The sequence below is a fragment of the Notolabrus celidotus genome, chromosome 12 (assembly GCF_009762535.1).
Source record: "Notolabrus celidotus isolate fNotCel1 chromosome 12, fNotCel1.pri, whole genome shotgun sequence".
NCBI lineage: Eukaryota > Metazoa > Chordata > Actinopteri > Labriformes > Labridae > Notolabrus > Notolabrus celidotus.
This window is the reverse complement of record NC_048283.1, coordinates 32,396,391-32,417,061: the sequence shown is the minus strand read 5'-3', so window position 1 is coordinate 32,417,061 and position 20,671 is coordinate 32,396,391. Positions and strand designations below refer to the sequence as shown.

Below are 20,671 nucleotides of genomic sequence, written 5' to 3'. Positions count from 1 at the left end.
CAGCGCTGCCCCACACACACATACTCAACAAAACAAGACGCTGTAGGCTGCTAACCAGCTCACAGCTTGCACCGCTGCTTTACTTTACCAGCCAAGGATCAGAACAACAGACAACAGCTATCGTGACACATTCAATGCTACTCTAACAGCCTACCTCAAACTACCACAGTATTGATAATCCGTCGAGTCTATCCTCTCCAATGCAGCTTCATAAATATGATTTTAACAGTTTGACTTTCACTCATCCTGCTGTTTCTTCTCCTTTCTATTTTTCAGCACCGGTTTGGCTTGTTAAAAATCTTGCAGATAACAAGTCATCTGATTTTTTTTTCCATCTTGTGTCTTCAGACAAGGTTGGGGGGGAATCATAGACCCTATAATAAATGGATGTAGTCTCTCTGACATCACCCATTTGTTTGTGTTTATTTTATTCTATCTTATTTGCATTGTGTGTACATATTTAAATATTGTATTTTAGTGTTGTATTGTATGTTATGTTTGTCATTTGTGCTACTTTTGATCTGTACAGCACTTTGGTCAACCCCAGTTGTTTTAAACGTGCTCTATAAATAAAGTTTGAGTTGAGTTGAGTTGAGTTTGAAGCCTATCATCGGGGGTTGCCATTTTGAAATGCTGACTCAACCTAACTATGGTCGATCTAGCATGACTCAACAATATGGAGTTGAGGTGGGCTCTTAGCCTCTTTGCTAACAAGAGGGCCCTCAAGTCAGTCAAGTCAGCCATGCCCTACTTAGGCAAAACTTGTAAGTTTAATATCATCAAAAATAGCGAGTTTAAATAAAAAGCAACCACACGTGAAGTGTGTGTTTCTGCAGTCAGCCTCAAGTGGACACTCAATTAACTGCAGTTTTAAACACTTCCATATTGGCTTCATATTTTAAGACTGGAGGTTGCTGCTTGAGGAAATATTAAGTTCACACACTTTATCATGCAACATGGAGTCGCAAGGTCATTGGATGTCCAAATAGCATTACCCAGCAAGCCTTTCTATTGTAACTTTTCAGAAGAAAACATCCAGATCAAGTAAGTGTTGGTGTGGTTTTGAAGCACTGTAACAAAATAAAATGACTGAAGACTGATTCAATATGTCAATGTACTATTCTACTGAGAAGGTTGGTATTAATGGTAACACTTTACATAATGTCTCATATCTTTTACAAATGTTTTGTACACTTAATTAAGTTATGACTTCAGGTAATCACTACTTCATGAAACACTGAGTCATAGTGACTTGATTATTAGACTTATTATAGAGTAACAAGAACTAATGATGCATCATACATGACTTCAAACAGAAATTCACCATGAGTCATGCATTACTTCAACATCAAGCATTAGTTCGCTGAAAAATGTGTACCGTTATTGTAAAGTGTAACTGTATTAATATATAAATATTAAAGATGGTGATGATAACAATAATGATGATTATATAGAGATGAATATAAAGGTTTTTGATGGATGATGATGATGATGATGATGATGATGATGATGATGATGATGAAACTCCAAGCAGAAAGGTTCCTGCCCAACCAAGGATTTTGGCCCAGCAGTGAGGCAACAGCACTAACCACTGCAGACCACAGCCAATAAAGCCAATACTTAAGAGCTCCTCTTTGTGACTGGCTGCATCATAGGTCATAAAGCCCACCATCTCCATTATATCAGGTGGAACATGGGTCAAACTAGAAAATGAAAATACATGTCAAATTTTTCTGAGGCATGTATTTTTAACAGGAGTTTAGTTTTAATTAATTATTTGACGTTAAAAATGGGATATATCATGATTAATAGCTTTGCTGAAAAATGTGGCTTCTGCAGCATTTTTTAGACTAGAGAGTAGGGGTGTAACCATTCTTTTTAACTACGATTCAATTCGTATCATGATTCCTGGTTGCCGATACAATTAAATGACGATATTTGTTAATTCAGAACGATCCGATCCGAAACAATTCAGTGACTTGAAATCCATGCAGTAACTTTTTAGCCAAAAAAAAACAGATTTTCAACCACACTGTAGGCTCGCATGTCTTTGCAGATAAACTTGGCAATTGTTGCTCTGATGTTTTTGGCCCGACCCAAGTTTTGTCCTAGTCTCTGACTAAACATGCTGGTGAGGCCTGAGGCTTCTGCAGAGCTGATGTTACCTTGCGCTGCTGCTGTAGCGGGAACGCTGCAAGAGGTGCCTGGACGGTCGGCGTTGTGTGAAATTCCATGGCGCCTTAGTAGGTGGTTGATTAGATTAGTGGTGTTGCCATGGTACTTTACTTGACCTTTAAATATCCTACAAACAGCGAGTGACTTACTTAGAACATCTCCGTCTTTGCAAAAGCCAAAGTGTTTCCACACGCTGGACCACAATGGTGGCTCGATCATTTCTGGCTCGCCGGCTTCTCCTCTGCCATCAGCCATGCTATGTTTTGTTGTCTGCTGGCGTGTGGCGATGACGTCATAGACAGGCAGCCTGAATTGAGTAACCTTTAACGTCTTTATCATTAAAAGTGTAAAAAAAACACCTCCATATAAAGTCTGCCGTGCTTAAATTCAATGTGTTATTTCCTAGTATCCATACAATCCATTTATTACCTTTTAAAACGAGGTTAGATCGATATATGTCGTCCGGAAGACCAACTTGTCGAGCACAGATCGATGTAGTCGGATCATAGGAATATAAATCAATACATTGATGTAGTAGATGAATTGTTACATCCCTAATAGAGAGGGAACGATGAGGGACTGTGCTTGTAAGTTAAATGTGTGCTTTGGTTGGCAGAAGGGATGTGACTTCAATCCTGCAACTCCACCAGCTTTATTGCTTCTGTGCATGCCTTGGCTCTTACTTTTGCTCAAGTATCTTCTGTGGAAAATGACTGTAGTATATATACTTTGCAACATTTTATATTGTATCAGTTAATGAGTACAATTATTCCAAAATACTGAAGCATTCCATCAACTGAAAGCAGACCACTGATAATGTTTACAATGCAAAAAACTAAAACCTTACAGAGTGAATTTGTCTCATTTCTAGCCAAATTATCTAATGACATAAGCTTCCTTGACATCATATTTCTGCATATAAATCAGAAGTTTCCTTATACGTTCCTTGAAATAAGTATTATATTTTGTTTCAAGAAACTTACCAAGAAAATGTTGCTTGCTGCTCTGGCATCCATTTTTATCCATTACAGTCATTTAAAGCTAGGGTTGGTAGTCAGATTTAGATCCACTTTTTGTTACACTGGTTAAAATGATCTTTCTGTCCTGATGGTAATCAATACATAATGTGTTTTTAAAAAAGAGTTAAAAAAAAAGCTGCTATCTACAGCCAGAGTAAACCTGGGAAAACACCAACCAATCCCTGCCATCAGGAGCCAAATTATGTAACCAATCAAATCCCGTCCTGCCGTTCTGCCCGCCTCCTGCAGAGCGAACATTTCATGTTTGTTTGTGTTTTTAACTTTCACTGTGAGAATGTTTTGGTGTTTTCTTACCGCTGAGTGAGACATGAGTTGACGTAGTGCAAAACCCAATCGATGTGCTGAGGACCGGTATTAAATCAGTCACCATCATATGGTCGTGAATCAGCGGCGCTCATGCATGTGAGCAGGGGCATCGTTTTTGAGGAGCTCTGAGGGGAGGGGGGGAGGGGTTAGATGGAGTCCTGAGGAAATGCTACATTCAAATTCATGCTAGTTTTCTGTGACTACCAACCCTAGCTTTAAGTCCTTATAACAAACTATGCACAGCCAGCAATGACTTGGATCTATAAAGTGCAATACTGACAAAATGCTGCAGTGCTGCAAAAATATTCAATGATTTCACCCTGGATAGGTGCAGAGTCAGAAGCAACTTTTGAACTTCAATAAAAGTTACTTTTGAGTATCAGAGAGCCTCAAACCCACAACGTGTTTGACTTCACTTCATTTCATAGATCATGTCTCCATTAAAGGAACATAAGTCTTGTTTTTATTATTCAAGGAACCTGCTGGTCAGATGAAGAGTGGCCCAGTTGGACATCAGACAGCAGATTCAAACTGGGAGGTGAAGTGTTTTTGTTAAAACAGACAGACTCTAAGAAAGATGAGAAAGAGAGACCAAAATAGGAGGTCAGACAGAGAGAAAGGAATGCTGTTTACTTATTGCACTCATCCATAAGAGGGCTCCATCTCAACAGTCAGTCAGCCGGACGTTGTCTTGAGTTCAGCACCACATCCAGCCAACACCCCCCTACTCCTTCCCCTCTCCTCCCCCAAACCCCCTCTTACCCTAAACCGCCACCACTTTACCAACACAAAAAGATGCAGCACGGCACTTTCCTTTTCACCCTAGCATGCAACACCCCCACACACACACACCCTACTGAACACACACACACACACACACACACCCCTTGCCTCCCCCTTTCCCACCTTTGTATCAGTTGAAAGGCATATGGTTACTGCCATCCGATTCCCCTCGGCTGAAAGTGCCTTTCACTTTACCGCAGTTCACAAAGAGGTCAGACTACGGCAAACAGAAATATTGTGTGAGAGCTCACTTTTTTGTGCCTGAGCTCAGAGATGTGAGAGACACAAGAATAGCAGGGGGAGAGAGAGTCCCTGATAAAGTTACATCTGGTCAAACAAACCTCACTCCATTCCTCATGCCAGAGCGGGAGAATTTATGTTGTAGTGAATAAAGAGCGGTATTTGGGAGAATTGACAGAAACTAACCTCGGACATGCTCGGCCATACATCATTCATTCAGCTCCACATCCTCGCTCCGAGATTTCCAGCCAGGTCGGATTTCCTGATGCGGCTCAAACAGCTGTGGAAGAAACTTTGTTGTTTGGAGCAACAATGTTCTGGTTTTCGGTCAAACAGTGAAAAATTCATGACCAAAAGGAACAGGGTGTCGTGTTTGAGGTGGCCAGAACAATGAGAAAATCAATCATGGATGGGGAGGTAGGGCTGATAGGAGCGAGGTGTCAGAAATATCACAGTGGCCGGCGTGTAACTCGATGAGGCCGTGTTTCAGTCACAACCTCCGGGTCCTCTGGGCTATCTAGTCCCTCTAGCTCTCTTTGTGCCTCTTGGGTAAATGATTAATAATGAGTGTTCCTCCACTGACCTTGTTTGATAAAGACTTGTAACTGACAACTTTCCAAAGTTTTTGCACACAAGGAAAACTATTCTGACACGGACATGGAGCTACTCCGATTTCCAAATGTGTCCTCGCGCCAGTCTAACAAGCCGTAGAATAAAATGAGCTCTTTGAAGCTCAGCGAGCTCTACCCCAGTGTCCCTATTGTTAACCTTAATAATTGTAGCCATGAGTTTCAGGGTAGATTTTCAGACCACAGCCCTGTAATTAGACTGCCTATTCAGGCACCAATTTATGACCAATATTTTTCTTGGCATAAAAGCTACCGAGTTAGAGATTTGATTTCCAAACGGGAACTCTGGGGAACCACACCAAAACAGCCTCTGGAAAGAAACCGCACAGCCAAAGAGTCTTCAGCACTTCAAACACTTCACTGCGAGCTAACAGAGATGAATTCTGAAAAGCTAACTGGTGTTTACTTTGCCCTTTATGATGGTTCCTCTTAAAAGGATAACATTTGGTGAGAAAGTGTCACTCTCGGTTTTGCTTGAGGCCCGTTGCTTCCCACAGACCTTGGACCATTCAAGGAGATCTTCCCACAGCAACCTCCATCCAACCCCCCCTTGAGAATCCAGTCTGACGACCGACCTGGAAGTGTGCCTTGTTCCATGGGGCCATCAAACATTTATTCATCTCATCAGCTGCTGCCAACTGTTGCAGGCACCGCAGTGAGCTGGGTACAGAGAGGGCAGGTCTGTGTCAGGCATGATTGTGACACTCATACATTTCTCTGTGTTCCTGTGTGTGTGTGTGTGTGTGTGTGTGTGTGTGTGTGTGTGTGTGTGTGTGTGTGTGTGTGTGTGTGTGTGTGTGTGTGTTTGTGTATTAGGGAATGCGGTGGTGAGGGGTTTTCACCCCTGAATGGAAGACTGCCTCGCACCATAAATCTGTCCCTCATTGGGGAGACAAAATGAAAATGGCCCCGTCATAAAACATCTGTAATGGCTCCATCCACCACCAACACATAATGGGGCAATTACCAAGAAGGGGGCCGGGACAGCATGAAGCCTTTAGCTCTCTTTGGTTCACCACAGAGCTTTAGTGTATGCATTTGCGTCTCCCATGCATGTGTCTGTGCGTACACACATGGTGGTGCTTCCTTCCATATCAGGATCAATATGTGAAGATGTAATGAGAGGCAAAACCTTGCCCTGTTACCTGTTCACTGACCCTGATCCCGTCTTACAGTGACAGACAGGCTCATCTAATCTCAAATTGCATTATTGATGCCTGATCTTTCGCGCAGCCTGGGCCCGGGCCCGGGCCCTTGCATCTTCCACACCTCGTAATCAAGCATAATTGAGGTTAACTGTACGGCACGGCTGAAACGTTAGACAGGTAAGCCACAGCCTCTCATGATTAATGTAGTGTGTTAGTGTTCTGGGCTCTGACCTTTTGAGATAGGCCAGGCACCATTTTTAAGTGAAAGCTCTGCCTCTGCCGAGTTGTGGAGTTGTCCATCAAGTCCTCCTGCAGCCCGCCACCCTCCACCCCAACATCAACCCCCCTCCCACCCTCCCAAAGGCAGATCCTTGTCTTGCTACCTCATTGCCTGACCCATGTTTGTTTGCCTACATGTCTCGTTTTACAATGCAGAACCAAAAGCTCTATTTACCACATAGGTGCTTTTAAAATTTGGTAATGTTTTCTGTAATGGAGAGAAATTCTTTATGGGACTTAATTGAGGGTGGATCAGGAGAGTAAGACTTACCTTTGACTCTCTCAATCAAACTTTAGATCATAAAGAATCTTCCAAACTCCTCCAGAGCTGCTTTTCTTTTTAGCTCGTGTCTTCCTCTCTGACATTGCAAGTCAAAGCATTCCCTTTTGGTCTAACTTGTCGTCCCCAGCCTATCGTCCAGACCAACTCATGCCTCAGTCCGGCCCCTTGTTGGTCAATGACCCTCCCTCTCCTCTGTGGATGTGAATTGGCAGCGAGGTCATGTCCTTGCCTTGCTCCCAAACATACGCATTGTCAGAGTTAACTGAGTAAATTTACTTTGGACTCTGGCTCATTCAGACCCTCACACGAGCACACAGAGACACTCAGTGAAAAGAAAAGAAAAAAAAGATGAACTGTGAGCACACAAAAGGAAGGTCTTCCTTTCTGCAGAGATTTGCAGGAGAATCAGAAGGTGTACTTGTTAATCAGGGATGGTGAGGACCAGGGTCACTGTGTGTAACATAGACCAGGGGCAGTAAATGGATGAGGAGGGGTGAAAGGGCACCCTCAGACATTCCTTTAGAAAATAAACAGAGCAAAAGTGACTTTCCCGGGACAGGTATTCCAAGCAGATCTATCAAACTCACTCTAGTTTGGGGTTTTTGTGACTTTTAGAGACTTTTTTATATATATGTATCCATCTTCAAACCATTGCACAAGAATGCATCAATAACAACAGCAGTCAAAATAAGCCACATAAGCTCTGGCCTCATCCTCATGTTTCCAAAGTCCAGTTGGGAGTGAGTTTAATGTAATTAGCAGGTTATCTGTGGTGAGGTGGAGGTGTCTGCTCTCCTCTTGTTACCGTATAGTCTGACAGGAGGGAGGGACAGCTTTCCACAGGACCACAGAGGAAGAAGGTGGAGGAAGACACAGGCAGATGCCCCCTTTAGGAAGCACCCTGGTCTTTTGTTACACTGGTGGGGTTTATTAGCTGTCTCTGCTTTAACAGCAGCCGCCAAGTGCAACCACCTCTTCTCTTAAACAGCACTTTTTCTTCACAGTTTCAGTTCTTGGAAAGTCAGTTAAAAAAATTCAACAAACACATCTTTGTTTGGTCAAAATAAGTATAAAAATGAACCACAAGAGAGAAAGAGAAGTAGTGACCCTTGGCTTTAAGGCACAAGCAAGTGTATTTAATGTTTGAGGCCGCCCCTGCCTTTGTGTTGAAGCCAGTGGTTCAATGAAAGGCGTCAGTAGGGGTCACTTCAGGCATCTGCTGCTCTCCTGCACCACTCATCTGTCCATCTGTGTACGCTGACGCCCTTCTGTCCACTCATACACACTCACAGACACAAACGCAGTCAGAAAGGTACTAGCTTTAATGTTGCGTGTAAATGCACAAACACTGCAGACCTGTAAGCCTGTCAGAGTGCTTTAATTCTGCATCTGTTTAGCGTAGAGAGAGAAACACATCCGTGCATTGGCTTGTGTTCTTGGCTGGAGAAAGGTGTCAAACTTTATTATAGAAAAAAATTACAGTATCTGAAAAGCAGAGGGATGCAAAGGAGGGGCCCCGCAAGAGGCAGGAATAAGCTGAAGGAGAGTAGAAGTATAAGATCTTGCAGGGTTTTATCAGCAGCTCCCTCTTCACATTTCAATTGGATCCATTCAACAAATGAAAAAACATGATCTAAGTCCTCATGATAGCATTTTAATGCCTATTAAACAAATTTCAGCTTGCTAAGAGGTCCCCACTATCTGGGAGATCAGTATGATTTATGCCTGTCCGGTGGCTGATGAGGACATCACAGATAACGCAGAGGTTAAGTCTGAGGAACATTAACGTCTCCATACCAGCCAAAAAGTTTTTTTATATGTAATCCTGGAGAGGCTCCGAGGCTTTGCACTCACAGAAACACCCAGTACATCTTCACTCATGCAGCTTTACAGATTTCTAAAGAAGAGCCTCCACGCACAGATGTGGGGTGTCAAGACTATTTGTGCTTTTGGATGAAAAGGACCCGTCTCTGTGCCGATTTCAGTCTGCTTGGAGTAATATATTAGCACCAAGTTTCAAATAAACACAACTCTCTTTTTCTCTGCTCTCCGTGCCTCAGTGTGTAGCTGAGGGACAATAAGCCGGTTGTGATGAAGAACTTTATAGGAACATTTAACTTGAGAGTGAGGGATTGAAGCGGGTAAACAAAGCATTCCTTTCCCTTTCATCACCGTTTAACTGTTCCCCTCACATTCAGTCTCACCTCCAGGCCTGTGCCCACCACACCGGGGAACTTGTCAAATAAATATAAATCAAAAAGTAAACGTTTATCCCACAGGATACCATGAAAGTTGCTAAGAAATTTAGGCCGGATTGTGCAACTTTACAGTATTTCTAATCCAGGATCAGCTGCAAAGCCTCAAGGGTGCACAGTATCTCCCATGGTGCACTGGTGCAGAAGGGATAGCGTGGCTAACAGCAGCACTCGGTGATGGTGTCCCAGGCGTTTAGCCTGGAGGGCCATTTGGTTATACTCAGGGGAATGCTTGTTGTGTCAGTCATTTGCAGCGACCGCTAAAGAGTGCACTTAGCATCCTCTGTTTCCCCGTAGCAAACATGTGGAGAGTGACATGATACTGTACGAGAGCCTGGACAACATATAACATTTCAAAGCAATTTCCTAATTGTTTCCAGGCCAAGGTCGATAGCCTATATGGAAGCAATCCCTTCTTTCAAACTTTTTTCATCCACAGATTGGGAAACATTAAAGTGTTAAGTAAACTTGACCCAGGCGGGCTAATTCATTGGGAAATAGCTGTGGTTTGTACATCCAGTGCCATATCAGTGACAGTCAGTCAGTGGCTTTTCTTCTGCTTGGATCGTCACCATATGTTTAGACAGGTTTTGGGGCACAATCATGAAGCAGCCAGTCACTGAGTAATTACATTTGTTGTCTATGATGAGAGACTGTTTACAAAAGAGAAGAATAGATTAGCATACCTGAAGGCAAAGGTATACACTCCATATGCTATCCTTACATCTGTACTGTGGGATCATATTGCTGTAAAACTTTAATCTTAGACAGTCTATAACTGCATGGGATAGTCCAACCATGTTATAACTTTGTATGTTTTCATCATGATGTTAAAATGTGTATTTTTTTATATTTAAAATTCAGTGTATTAAATAGCTAACAAATTAGTGTGATTTTGAGTGTTTGAGATTCACCTTATAGAAAAATACCCAGACCTGCATAAATTAATAAGACCTTTGAATTAAAAATAATGTCTCCCAAATTATTGATGAAGTGTTTAAAGAGACAACCTTTCTGCCTCTTATACTCTCATAAAAAATGCTCCACAGTTTTCTTTTTGTTGTTTGTCGTTTTTTAGTTAAAGTTGGTGCTTCCAAACACTGAAAATATGAAATAGATGCAGAAACAGTTTCATTAAACATCAGAAGTACCAGACTTTGTTTTGAATTTTATTTGTACAGTAATGGTGTGGAATATTATCCAGTAATATATGTAAATAAATGATCTTATATATCATTGTAAAAGCTCTTTACACTCTAACTGAATGCACCTCAAAACTCAGATCCGATATGCAATTATGAGGTAGACATTAATAATGGTATTTTCCACCCTCTGCAACAAAAATATCGAATACGCCTTAAATTACTCTTATCAATGTAAGAAATATATGATTATCATGAAACTCTGTACATCACAAATAATAAAATAATTATAGAATAAAAATTATACCGATTTGAGTGCATTTTGTATATTTACAAAGAAATGCCGTTTTCTCATTTCTTCATTCGTTGCACTTTTGTAAAGTTTTCCACTGTACAAATATTTACAGCTCAAAAATAATGAACAGCAGTGCATTCAAAGCTAATGTGCATTTAAATAGCGTCTCGTTTGCGAGTCTTTTTTCTTATATTTTCGTCATCAGAGAAGACAATCTCTGCCTGACCGCGTGTCCTTGGCGCAGTCAGTTGTGGAAGTGCATTTCGTAACGATGCAGACTTTCAGCTAAAAGTTCGCCTCATCTGTGTGTGCTTTTTTTTTTTTGTTTTCAACAGGGCCCCGGTCAGGCACGAGGCTTTCTGCGTGTCCTTTCAGTTCACAGAGGCGCGCGACGCCTTTCCACTGGTCTCCAGTGAGGCAAAAAATCTCTTGACGGCATTACCACCACCATCTGATCTCCTCTGCTCCGACCAGTCCGTGCGTGTTTGTTAGTGTGTGAGTGCGTGTTTGGTAGATTTGACATTCACCCTCTTTTTTGGAAAACAAGCACTTGCTCGGGCCTGTAATGACTCCAGCTGGACGGTGGCAATTACGGCCTGGATGCACAGACCCAAAAGAGTCCGGCCTGGCAGGCAGGATCACACGGCAGAGCTGTAACAAAGCGCTGACAGGCAGAGCAGAGCGCGCTGTTCTCTGGCCTCGGCACGAACAGGTGCACAGCCGGGCTCCCATCCCAACAGGCTCCCATCTCGCCTCGTACCCAGTCTCTGTGCCATATGGACGCGTCTCTCCCTGGGAAACAAAAGCCTGTTTGATGAGCGCTGACCTGTTGCGTGGATGGGAATGAAGGCGTAACACTTTAAGGCATAGTGTGTGAATTATTGTTACCGTGCTGAGTCTGAATAAATAGCAGAAATCGCCTTCGCGTGCATCCCTTTTGAATAAAGACAAGGCGCGTCATGCGTCAAAGCATTTCCGACCTGTGAGGGCTTTATGTCTTCAACCTGCAGGGACCCATCAACACTCATCTTTGATTTTGATGTCTTTTAAAGTGTTTTTGTATGAGCTAAAGGGCCGCTACCTGCACCCACACTGCTCCACCACCATGTCCTCGTACTGTTTATACACCACGTTGTTGCCTGAGTCTATGTACAGGATGCTGATGGGACTGAGTTTGGTGGGGACGCAGCAGCTAGGTGGGGTGCTGTTGGGGTCCATGGAGTTCATGAGTGTCTGTATGATGGCGTGGTTGGTCGGCTCGAGGTGCGACCTGAGAGGGAAGTCACACACTCCCTCACAGTGGTACGCCTCGTAATCCAGAGGCGCGATGATCCAGTCGTCCCAGCCCAGCTCTTTGAAATTCACGTGCAGCGCCTTTTTGCTGCACCTGGATTTGGACTTCTTCCCGTGCCTCTTCCCGTGTCGGTTACTCAGCGCCGTCCTCCTCCGCCGCCGGGGCCCCTCTCCTTTCACCCCCCTCAGCGACACCCCCTCCTGCACCGGCTTCACCACCAACGCCTCCTCCTTCTCGCCCACCGACCTCCGCGACTTGATCTTCTCCTTCATCTCGTTGAACAGATTCTCCCGCTTCTTGGAGCGCGTGTAGGCCACCAGGATGGCCTTCTCCCGCTGGGACCGGCCGCCCCGGTCCAGGCCCAGCTGCCTCAGGTCCACCTCGGTGTCTGATTTGCTGAGAGTGACCCGGAGCTGGAAGCAGAGCTGGTTCCCCTGTGGATGGTGATGATGGTGAGGATATTGGAGGTGATGGTGATGATGCTGGTGTGCTTTAAACATTTCCCACACGTCTAAAACCTCCCAGCCTGCCTTGGTGGAGTCCAGCGGGTCCAGGGACCTGGAGTCCAGCAGTCTGTCAGAGCGACAGGGGTAGAGCTGGATGTCGTACAGCCCCGTGGTCTGCAGGGAACTCTGCAAATCCCCGCGCGCTCTCCTAAATATCCTTAATTCCGCCCCGACCAGCTCCTCTTTGTCTGAAAGGGTTGAGACATCAAACAGATACTTTTGTCTTCGCAGAGGAGAGTGCAAAAGATCGTCTGCAAGGATAAAAGAAGAAAATAATTGCAGTCAGATTCACTTAGGGTGTACAGTGTTCAGAGGGGGGTGGGGGGACTCACATTCTCCCACAGAGGCCTTCCCTCTCTCTCTCTCTCTCTCTCTCTCTCTCTCTCTCTCTCTCTCTCTCTCTCTCTCTCTCTCTCTCTCTCTTTCTTCCCTTGTTTTTCAAATGTCCACTCTGAACCTGCTTGAAACAAACTGTAGCTGACAAGTGAAAAACTCACAGTTTACAGCATCTTTATTATCGATAAGAACTGTCCTGTCATCTCGCCTCAATCAATGAAATATTACATTTTTCCACTATTTTTGAAACCAGTGTAATCCTGTATTTCCCTCCAGTTTCTCCAATGTGAGTTAATGATTCCATTATTATGATAAAATGTTGAAATACTAAGATTACAAAGCAGCTTTGAGGATTCCCTTGCGTGTTTCCTTACGTCCCTTAACTTCATTTGCACATACATTACGCAAAGCTATATGATGACTCAAAGGCCACAGCGTCCATGTCATATATAGAAGGACTCTTGTGTCTTTTCCCATAGCAGTGTAAATATATGATGCATTTATCCGCTAATAAGGTGTTAAATTTCGTTACAGTGACAATAATCCAATCTAAATGTAATGCAATGTCACTTTTAATCAAAAGCAGCATGTTTTAATGGAAACATACTCTCCCTTCATTCCACTTGATGACAGATTAATTATTAATTTCCAGCTTCTTGACAGAGTGGAAGTGAACTTTTCCCTCTTTATGGCCTCAAAAGCTCTTAAATCTGAGCAGCAGTCACAACTTCAGAGATGTTTTCTTTTTGGAGAACTCTTGCCGAGTTGTGAGGCAAAGAAAGAAAGAAGGAAAAAAAAACAAGGGGCCTAGTGATGTGAAGGCCCCTGGGTGCTGCCAGACACAACGGACCAAAGGCGACATACTGTACACTCAACGGAACAATACACAATTAATGCATTATTCCCCGCTGCAGACCCAGGAGGCCTGCAAATATTCCACCAAGGCGAACCAATGAGAGTGAACTGTAACAGTGTGGAACAATGCATGAAAGGAGCGAGCGTCCACTGTCAGTGTTTTCCTCTTTAAAACAATGAATTCAGCCTCTGCGGTGTTTTAAAAGTACAGTTTTATATTTGAGTCATTTATGGTGAACATGTGTTATCAAGCTGCAACCTGCTGTATATTCTTTACTTCTTGGTTTTAGGTTACTAAATTAATCAGCTTGCTTATACCAAGTTCGTTTTACTAATCTCTGCTACATTTTTAAACGACTAAATACTGAATTATTTGAAAAAAATACGTATTTTAGGTTTTTCTTATGTCCCAAATGTAATTATTGCAGCAGTTTAAATCAATGTAGAATAATTCATTAAGAAAATATCTCAATAATTTACGTTTGTGTAAGTATATTTTTTAAAATACTAAATTTGCAGGGTTTTAAAACGTAAGATTTTGAACGTAAACGTTTTATGAAATAGTTTATTTTGTGGATTTAATTAAATAAAAGCTATTTGTCTCGGTTGATTGTCTCATTTTGTGTCTTAAAGCATTTCAATCAAAATAAAAGTGACATGTCTTCATCTAAACATCTCTGTGGAACATTTATAAAACCTGCTCTAAAGAAGGTTTTGAGCCTGCTTGTCAGCTTCCCTCCGTGAGTCCTCCCGAGTCCAACAGTAAGATTAAAACCTTGTGCTCGTTTCAGGGACTTTGTCCGTATGGTCTGAATTAGGATTCTTTTTTTAATAAGACCTCAAACAAATCGAATACAAGTTCACCAAATAATTAACAGTTCTGAATTCCCAACTTCCTCATTAGAGCACTTCCCCTCTTATATTTCATCTCATCCTGCCAACGACAACATTCCGCTTCAAACGCGCCTGCACGGACTGACTGACTGACTGACTGTTTGGATTACTGAGAGATATCCGTGTTGACAGTTCAAAAATGTACAAAGTTGTCTTAACTTCATTATTATGATTTTAAAAAACGCCCCTTTTTCATTACGCGCATGCCTGTCAGTGGATAATTGGAGAAGAATGCAATGAATTGAACTTTGTGGTTAAAACAGCATCCTGTGCACTTTTGTTTGACCTTGTATCTTGTATTCGAACAAATGAAAAACATGTTTTTGTCATCCATGCCTCGGTTTGGAGAGAGGAAGAGAGAGAGAAAGAGAGGGAGAGAGCGAGAGAGGCCGGGCTGCACCATCTGCGCTTTAATGAGTTACCCCAAGTGCCAAAAGTAATTTTCAGATTCGGGTTATTCTTTTCTGATCTTGCCTTTTGTGACCTCCAGGAGACACCCTGCCTGGTTTTATAAGCAAAATTAATTTACCTACTAAAGTGTGAAAGCCTAAGAAGCCGTAGCTCATCGGTGCACTCAGTAAAACCTGTCTTTGCATGGATGATTAATGCGCCAAAGACGCAAAACCTGTTACTTTACGCGTCAAAAAGCTGACCCGTGTGTATTTCCTTCCTGATGGAGACGATTTGAATGACTCCATCTGATGTTCTTTCTGCAGGTTAATGAAATGCAACACTTTGGGGATGCTGGGAGGGATCCCAAAAGAAACCAAACGCGCTTGAGTTGAAAGAAGAGGAAGAAAAATAATTTTCCGTAATTAAAGTGGCGGTCGCAAAGGGAGGTTCCGCAGGAAAAAGAAATGAACCACTTCACAGCGGAGGAAATGCTCTTTCATTTTTTTTTCCTCTCGTCGTTTTTTGGTGATGTGCCCATCGTGGCCGAGCTGGGTCATTATGGGAGAATAGACAGTGTTTGATATGTTATGACATGAACACTCAATTAGATCACCGAGTTCAAATACTCCAATCAGCCGTTCGATGCCAAGCAGCTTTCAGAGGGTCTAGCTCGGGGTCAGAGCCAGTGACACATCACATCAAAATCACAGGAGAAAGTGAGGCGTTTTTCCTATCAAATCAGTTCACACTGCAAGAAGTGGCAACAAGGACGGGCCTTTCAGCTTCATCTTCATTCTTAAAACGTCCTGTTTGTCTGAGAACGCTGAGCAGTATGAGAGTTAGGAGCATAATTGCAGTAAAGTTAATTTAGAGAGAAAAGTGTTCCCTTGAACTAAGTTTTTTAAATAATTGTCATGGAACTTGGGTCTTGAAAATAAAGTTGGTTTGCACAAGAATATTTGCACACCAGGTGATTCCACCCCTCATGGATAACAGTGTGGTGTAAGCTGCCGACTCTGCTCTACATATCTCGTAACGATGGATATTTTTTGCAGCGCGCATTCTGAGGCTCGGAGTGTTTGGGACAGGAGGGAACGCAAACAAAGATAGCTTTTATTTCTCTAGCAAAGATTAACTCGGCGTATGTCCCCCTGTGTGTGTGTAATGTGTTTGTGTTTATCAGTTTGTGTTTGTCCTCCCTGGCTGGTCAAATCACTTGGTTACACATGTTAACTGACCCAAACACCTGCTTCTCACGCCGTGCCGCTCTGCTCGCCTTTGTAAGGACAAGTGGGCCAAACTGAGATATATAATGGACACAGTTTACATTTTTAAAAACACGCCGAATCCGTTGGGTTTGCATTTTAAATGCCCGGCTTGTGCTTAGAGTCTGCGTTTGGAGATAAATGAGAAAAACATGAAAATGAAACAACTGAGCGAAGTGATAAAAACGAAAAGTGAGCTGTGTATTCACGTGGTTGGAAGTAGAGTTTTGCGGCAGCCTGCACTGACAGAGATTTACAGCCTTCATTTAGAGAGCGCCTTAATTAGTGTTTTATTGTCGTATTGCCCGGAGGTTAATTTAAGTGTAATATAACTTAATACTAGGAAAAAGTTACCTGGTATACGTGCAGCTGTGCGGCAAAGGGTCGTAGTATAACGTCAGAGCGGCTAATAAGCAACATGAAATTCTTCAGATTGTAAGACTTCTCGTGTAACACATATTTTTGTAGTTCATAAATATTTTGTGCGCGTAAAATTGCATTTGCACCTCATTTTGCCTGGTCTAAAGCGTGCGTAAAAGTCGTGCCATGATCTAGTCTGTCTCAGTGTTTCTGCATCCCTACAGTTTATAGATACTTTTTTCTAATTTAAAACAAGAGGAGAATATTACACATGTCAGCTGAGGACAAACTATGCCACAGAATTATGCAATACTGAACTGATGGAGCTGGCAGCAGACTGAAACCAACCTGTTCCTCTGTCCACAAAACTTGTTATGGTGTTGGCAGATTTAGAGGAGCGGAAAAAGCTTGCATTTAGTCCGAGCTTCTCTGCAGCCGAGTAAGTCCTGTATATGGAGAGCATGTATTCGTGTGGCACAATAGCGTCCTTTAGGTCGTCTTTGTGATGGCCCAGGATGGGATGCGCAGACGTGAAGATGTCTTTTAGGAATTTGGATGACCTTTGTCCGTCCTGATGAGAGATCCTGGCTCCTCTGTTTCTCCTCGGCGCAGAGGGGGAGATGATAGCAGCAGACTGGAAACACGGTATATTCCCAAAGAAAACAAACAGCAGGCCCAGATATAGCGTCACCAGTCGAGATGCGTCCATGGCTGGAAGAGTCACCGAGAGAGGTTCAGAAACTCTTTATTTCCCGCTCAGTTGGGTTGGACTCGAGGGGCCGCCGGAGTCGGAGATGGTGTGCGCGTCAGGGTCGGAGAGCTGCTACTTTTGTGCTCCCTGGTCGCACCAGATGAAGTGCGTTTTGCGCTCTGGACTCCACACAAGAGCAGAGACTGTTGGGCCGAGAGAAACACGCCCACATGGTCGCTCAGTGCAGGGCTTCCCAAACTATTTCATGTCACAGACCACCAAACGGACGCACAATCAAAAGCCAACCGCCGTAAGAAAAGTTTATGCTGATGCTGGTTTAGCAGTTAACTGTTGAACTACCCGTCCACGGATGTTTCACTGCATGTTGGGTGTAAACAACTATAACTACTCTTTCAATTGTTTTATCACTTTGGGAATCAACTATTGCCAACTTTTTTTCATTCAACAAAATACTTATTCTAGAAATAAGTGGGAAAAAAACACACCTCTGAGCAGAATGCAGCCCCTTCCGTTATCACCACGTTTATAAGGTTGGCTAAAGGACATAAAGATCAACACTGCTTCAGAAAAACTAAAACAGAGTTACAGTTCTGCTTATCACAGAGTCTCTGGGAGCCTGAAGGCTTTCAAGGACAGTTCAGGGTAGATTAGATTAGATTTTACGCACAGATAGGCTGAAGTGATTGTTAGCATCATAAAGCAATGGCACGTTTTAGAGAAACATCATTATAAACTTAGTTTAACAAATAATTGAGAGCGTGGTTTCAGTTAAATTGAATTAATATAATAAGGTAAAATAAGACAGAACAGTGATGTCGAGTTGAGCAGAAGGAAACAGAGGAGGAAAGAGTCCGGTCTTCAGAAACAGAAATACGCTTCAGTAAACATTAAACTAAATCCCAGGCGTCTCGTGCATCAAGATTAAACCCTGAGGTTTGATCAGAATAATCCACAAACATTCAGACCTGATGTGGAGTCAGTACTTTTCATCAAAGTTATTCAAATAACACTGGTGACCTCTAGTGGCCATTTCTTTTCATCACAGCTTGATGTTTCCCAGATAAAGAGAAGTGCTGCAGAGGACAGATGCTGCGTTCGCGTCCTCTTGGAAAATCTAGTCACTTTACTCATCCCTTTAGTCCTGATTGACTCTGACATCTTACTGTTAAGGTCTTATTTCCAATTAACAGTAATACACAGCTGTAAAATCGAAGGATATGTCAGGGCTGGTCATCTCAAATCCTTAAATTCAATTACTGATTCATTTGATTGAATTTGAAGTGAACATATAGACTCATTTGGAACTTTATTTGTGGGCAACAATCAGGCTACTTCAGGATGTACAAGTTCCAGGTCGCATTGGAGAGTCAGACAATTAAAGAGGGGGATGCATAACACATCTATGATGTGTAGCACTTGAACGCATCATGGGCCTCTGCAAACAGAAAGATATCAACAAGGTTTCTAATTTATCACTGTGACTTAATGTAAAGCTCCATTATGAGGACACTTTCATTCTGTGTTGTTTGGCGCCCCCTGTGGACAAAGCTGTAGGCTTACATCCTATAAGTCTTATTTACTTCTGTTGGTCATATGGAGACATCATCAGCCGATTCATTTCAGTCTGTTTCCTCATTATATTTAACCTCCTCGCACGAGCTCTGCATTTTAAAATGCGACAAAATGTTGATGTTCAACATTCAAATACAAAAGTGTGGCATACAGTCCTGCAACGTTCATATTAAATGGTGTGCTTGTTCTACCTGAGGATGCTTCTTTTCTTGCGTTCCATGAAAACCACATGCACAATATGTAAGGCGACTTTCTGAAGATATGGGCCCATGTGTTCTGTTCTCATTGGTCTTATATGTAGTTCAGCATGTCTTTTGTGAGTTTTTATTAATTAGCCTGGCCTATATTATATGCAGGCCTTATATTAAATGCAGATGATAACCAAGAGACAGCTCACTTTCTTTCAACTCTCACATCAATAGCATAACCCGGTCTGCATATTTCTACCTCCGCAACATCAACCGTCTCCGCCCCTCTCTCACCCCTCACACCACTGCTATCCTGGTCCACAGTCTTGTCACCTCCCGTATCGATTATTGTAATTCACTCCTCTTCGGTGTCCCTCACAAATCCCTCCATAAACTTCAACTGGTCCAAAACTCTGCAGCCCGCATCATCACTAGAACCCCCTCCTTTCATCACATCACCCCCATCCTCCAGCAGCTCCACTGGCTACCGGTCAAACTCAGAATCAATTTCAAAATCCTCCTTTACACATTCAAGGCCGTCCACAACGTTCCTCCTCCCTCCACCTCTCTGTGCCCCCCGCCCGTCTCAGCACCATGGGGAGCAGAGCTTTCAGTCGCTCTGCTCCCCAACTCTGGAACTCACTCCCACCGGACATCCGAAACTCTGACTCACTACCCCTCTTCAAATCAAAACTCAAAACCCATCTGTTTCAAACTGCATTCCCTGCTTCATTTCCACTGCTTCATTTTTAACTTGGTGTTACTTTGCTTGTTGTTTTTATTTATCTTATCGTGTTCTTTTATTTATTGTGTTTTTATCTGTCTGTAAAGCGACCTTGAGTGCTTTGAAAGGCGCTTCTAAATAAAATGTATTATTATTATTATTATTATTATTTAAGAACAGCCCAGTGCACCCCTGTGTCATTAACTGCATGACACAGCATGACACAGCAGTGACTCAAGTCATAGTGATGGGGATCTGTTTGTCAAACCGTCTAATCTGACATCATCCAGCAGAGGGCCTCAGTGATAAGAAGATAAACCACCCCTGCTGACAGATCGCACGCTGACATATGACTCAGTTCCACCCTGAGTTCCCACCCAGGGCTCCTTCACCAACCAGTCTGACGCACTCGTTATTATTAAACCAGAGCCACATCAACAGAATAATGTTTCATCTTTTACCCAAAAAACATTTGATTAATCAGGGAATAAAAATATGTTTTTCTGCTTTATTTCCCCTTCTTGATTCAATAGCCCAGCTTACAGACAGATATCGTGATATTTTTTAATACTAGGTTACAGAGTCTTAATATAAATGTGTATGAGCAACTGCTGCGTCACTGCTTTCAGCACCATGGAGAGCAAACTGGCTCGTACTCTGAGAGGAAGTCACAACACAGCACACCAGACCTCCTGCGTATACTGAACATATTACTTGGTCTGTAGGCTATGTCATGTTTAACATGCTGTCTACATGGTTGTATATAACATAACATAATTCTATATACATGGTTATTTACAACCATGTGGCTACAAGGATGACTTGTGGACATTCATTTCACAACCACGCAAGAACAGCGAGGCATCCGTGGGGGAACAGATATATCCAAATTTGGATAAATATTCTAAGATGTCAAATTCATTTAGGCTTTGGTCAATATTTAGCCCTCAGATTTAGAAATAACAGCATGAATATTTCCATTGTAGACTGACATGCG

At 42.7% G+C, this 20,671-nt stretch overlaps 1 protein-coding gene across 1 annotated transcript; it reads right to left on the bottom strand.

The window, feature by feature from the left end:
• Positions 1–10,294: 10,294 nt before the first annotated feature.
• On the bottom strand, positions 10,295–17,187 carry gdf6a (growth differentiation factor 6a). Its single transcript, XM_034698252.1, has 2 exons — positions 16,827–17,187; positions 10,295–12,626 (listed from the first exon to the last, which is right to left on the bottom strand). The coding sequence occupies exons 1-2, from the start codon at positions 17,185–17,187 to the stop codon at positions 11,653–11,655; spliced, it is 1,335 nt and encodes a 444-aa protein (XP_034554143.1). The 3' UTR covers positions 10,295–11,652.
• Positions 17,188–20,671: the final 3,484 nt, after the last annotated feature.

Excerpts from the sequence above, each read along its gene's own strand:
- gdf6a (XM_034698252.1), bottom strand. The coding sequence starts at position 17,187 with ATGGACGCATCTCGACTGGTGACGCTATATCTGGGCCTGCTGTTTGTT. Across the intron at positions 12,627-16,826 it reads TTTTGTGGACAGAGGAACAG|ACGATCTTTTGCACTCTCCT; the intron begins GTTGGTTTCAGT and ends TTATCCTTGCAG.